The 3,990-nt window shown below is 60.7% G+C and overlaps 1 protein-coding gene across 1 annotated transcript in view; it reads left to right on the top strand.

Annotated features, from left to right (window-relative positions):
• CCND1 (cyclin D1) overlaps nt 1-3,990 on the top strand; it is a 32,514-nt gene that overhangs the window by 27,179 nt on the left and 1,345 nt on the right. The window contains exon 6 of the mRNA XM_013007464.2: nt 3,029-3,177. Coding sequence (XP_012862918.1) covers nt 3,029-3,177 — 149 coding nt within the window. The remainder of the gene's footprint in view (nt 1-3,028; nt 3,178-3,990) is intronic.

Here is a 3,990-nt window from a genome sequence, read left to right as displayed (position 1 = left end):
TCTCCTCCCCATCTTCCTGTGTCTACATGTGGGGTGGGGGCTCCCAGCCTCTCCTGGGCTGGGCCCTCTGCCAGGGCATCTACAGAAGCAGCAGGGCCCAAGCATGTGTCGGGACGACTGCCTGGGGGACGTGCTCAGCCCTGCCTGCCCAGGAGGAACTCTGGGCTCTGGCCCACTGTCCTCCTAGCACTGCCCCTCGCCGGTCAGCCCTGCCTGTGAGCATGTGAAGGAGGGACCCTAGGAGGCTCTGCAGGCAAGACCAGCCCACAGGTGTGGGGGCTCTCTCAGGCGGCCTGAAGGCCACCAGGCAGAAGGGCCTTCCCCACCTCCCTGAAGGGATGAAGCCCCCTCCCCAGCCCTGCATAATGGTCTCCCCCTGCTGCTGTCTGGTGCCGCCCTACTAGCTCAGGGGTTCCCGAACCTTCTTGCTAAGACCAGAGCTGGGAAGGAGTCGTCTGGCTAGACAGGGGGAGTAGATGGAGGAGGGAGCCAAAGACAGACACCCCGAGGGGGCAGTGCCCTCCTCACCCGGGACAATCCTTGCCCCCCACCCCCACCCAATCGCCAGTCCTTGCTTGGGAGGTGCCAGTGGTTGGCCACAGACACACAACCTGTTTGGTGAGGACACGTGCCCTTGCACGTGGTTCGCAGGCTTGGAGACCGTGCCTCGGAAGAAAGGCTTGGTGATCCCCTCCAAGAGATCCGACAGGAAACCCAGTGTGTCACACAGTGCTGATCCGCGCACGTGGGGTCACCCCGGGCGGGAAAAGACCCCCAAGGCAACCAGTAGGGACAGGGCTTTCTAGAAATCGAGCAAGGTATAAAACCCAAACCCACTGCCAACTAGTCAATTCCGACTCACGGTGACCCTGTAGGGCAAGGCAGAATGGCCCCTGTGGGGGTTTGAGACTGGAAACAGAAAACCTCATCTTTCTCCCACAGAGTGGCTGATGGTTTTGAACTGCTGACCTGGGGGCGGGGAGGCGGCACTAACAGCCCAACTCTGTAACCCACTGTGTCTATCATAGAGCCTATGTTCCAAGGCTCCCAGGCTTTTCAGGAGCAGCCAGTATTGGAGCAACTAGTGGACTTGAACTCCCAACGCCACCGTTAGTCCAACGCTTAACTCACAGCACTACCAGGGCACATTCAGACAATCCCCTCCCCCCCCCCAAAAAAAAAGAAGACACTCCTCACTGCCATCAAATCAATTCCGATTCATAGCCACCTTATAGGGACAAATAGAAACTACCCTATGAGATTCCAAGACTGCCAATGTCTACGGGAGTATGGGAGCAGAAAGCCTCTTCTTTCTCCCAAGGAGCAGCTGGTGGTTTCGAACTGCCGGCCTCGCGATTAGCAGCCCAGGGTAAATGACTACGCCACCAGGGCTCCTCTGAGGATGTACAGGAACACGTACCTGAGCTGCTTTGTGTCCACCTGTTGCACCCCATCCCCACCACCAGCTCTGGGGTGGGGGTTGGGGAGCTCTGCTCTGCGCACCTTTACTGAGGTGGCGGCCATGCTAGGGAGGCCTTGCTTAGCACCCAGGAGCCGGCTTGGCCCTCTGCCCGGGGGCTGCCTTTCTTGTAGGCCCTTCTCCGGAAGTGCCCGCTCTGGAACAAGCTGTCCTCAGCGGGGTGGGGGGCACGCCAAGGTCCTGAGGGTCCCGTGCCCTTTGTGCCTGTTCGGCTCCATCCAGCTTGCCCTGGGGGCACGAGATGAGGCAAGGGGGTGCTGGCAGAGATGCTGCTGGCCATAGGTGGGTGGCCAGGGAGAGGTGGCATGTTTCTTACCAAGGCACTGCGCAGGCAGCCCCTGGCTTGTCTGGAGTGGAGGGGGTAGAAGCTTGGTGGCACTCCTGCTTTTATACTGGTCCAGCTGCTGTTCCACCCGTCCCGAGTGTAGGGAGCAGTGAGCCTGGGGCTCTGTGAGAGTTCCCAGGCCACGTGTGGGCAGGGGGCCTGCTGGCTGCAGTGTCTCAGAAAGAAGCTCAGGCCTGGCTCACAGCCTTGGCAGAGGGGGCACAGCGGGCAGCGAGACCTGGGGGACCACAGCAGGGCCTTTGCCCTGCCCTGAGTTTGTCTCCTGTGGAGCCTGTGCCCCCAGGATCCTCAAGGGGGGCAGGGGAGGACAGGGTGAGCTCTGGGGTACAGGGGAGCTGGGACCACAGTGGAGCCTCCTTGCTGGCTGGGACCCAGGCCTGTCCGTTCCTGGGGCCGTCTAGTGCATGGTGACGGAGTGCAGCACCCCCAGCACCCCAATCCAGGAGTGTCCGTGGCCCTGGTGGTGCCGTGGGTCAGATGTTTGGGCTGCAATCTGCGAAGTCAGCCATTCAAACCCACCATCCGCTCTGAGGGAGCAAGATGAGGCAGTCTGCTCCCCTGAGGACTGACAGCCTCCAACCCCCTCTGCCCTTGCCCTGTGAAGTCACTAGGAGTCAGAATTGACTGGAGGGTAGTGGGTTCATGACCCGAGGCCCGGAAAGCCCAATTGTCACAGCACGGCCTCCCGATCAGAGAAGGCTTAGGCCTGGGCTGGCGCGGACATCTTGCCCTGCAGGGGAGAGGGTGTGTGCAAGAGGGGCTTTTCCTGCTGGGGGAAGGGGTCTCTGGCTTTGTGAGCACAGCCTACACCCCTACTGCTTGGGTGGCATCAACTCAGAGCCAAAGTTGGGGTGGGCTGCACACCCAGGGGTGCCTCCGAAGATAGGACTGGCTAGCTACTTCCAAAAACCTAGCTGTGGCCTCAGTGCTACCCTGACAGGCAGACTTGGGGGTGGCATGGGTTGAGGTCCCCCCAAAATGGGGAGACTCAGGGGAGCAGCGTCTTGTGGTTGGCCTCGTGCAGGTCCCCAGATTTTCCCTTGTTTCCGGGAGGCTGGGGGCAGGGGGGAAGGGCACCCACTGTCCACAGAAGCCCCGTGCCCAGTCTCTGCTAAGTGGCATCTGCTTGGGCAGGGGCCTCTGCACGGGTCCCCTGGCTCACCGCCTCCCCCCACCCCCAACCCCTTCTCTCCCTGCTGCAGACATGAAGTTCATTTCAAACCCGCCCTCCATGGTGGCGGCCGGGAGCGTGGTGGCCGCGGTGCAGGGTCTGCACCTGGGCAGTGCCAGCAGCCTCCTGTCCTACCATGGCCTCACTCACTTCCTGTCTAAAGTCATCAAGTGCGATCCGGTGAGTGGGGCCCCGGGGCCTGTGGGGACGCTGGTGACAGGAGTTGGTGGGGACGTGGCCAGAGGGGAACCATCCACAGGCACAAGGGATGCCTGCAGGACCCTGGGACCCCGGCCAAGACCACCACCCAAGAGCACCATGTACCTCGGCTGGTCGTGGGCTTTCTCACGTGCCCTCAGGAAGCTGGGCTGATCAGTGGCCCCCCCACCCCACCCCGGCTTTGTCTGGGCGAGAATGTGCCCGTAGAGAGGTGTCCTCAGAGGTCTCCTGACAATGAGCCATGAGCTCTGGGAGGCGGCTACCCGGACACAGCCATTGCCTTCCTCCAGGCCTTTTGTCCTCTCAGACAAGGAATTACAATGACAATCAGCACCGGGGTTTGTGGCGGGGGACCAAATTAGACCCTAGAGGTTGGCAGGTCAGCAGTGGCCACCGGCAGTGTGTGAGTGACCTGTGCTGGGGAGTGTGTGGGGGCTACCTTTAGGGTCCCCGGCCCCCACGGATCCCGTCAGGGTGCTCAGCAGCACCACGCTGGCGGGGAAATCCTTCACACCCTTAGACACATACACACCCACAACACAGACCTCCTCTCTTACCCACACACCAGTCTTCACACACAATCCACACGTTCAGTGAGAGCCTTTGCACATACACCCACATGCACGCACACAGGAAACCTTCATAAACAGTACACACACACGGAAACTACACACACACACACAGAAATCTGCGTACACACACTCTCAGAAACCTTCACACCCACAGTGGAAACCATTACATTCTCCCTCTAACACACACACACACACACACACA

Source organism: Echinops telfairi, unplaced genomic scaffold (assembly GCF_000313985.2).
Source record: "Echinops telfairi isolate 266 unplaced genomic scaffold, ASM31398v2 ScPeMD7_7417;HRSCAF=8455, whole genome shotgun sequence".
NCBI classification, from domain to species: domain Eukaryota; kingdom Metazoa; phylum Chordata; class Mammalia; order Afrosoricida; family Tenrecidae; genus Echinops; species Echinops telfairi.
This window is presented reverse-complemented; position numbering and strand designations above follow the sequence as displayed.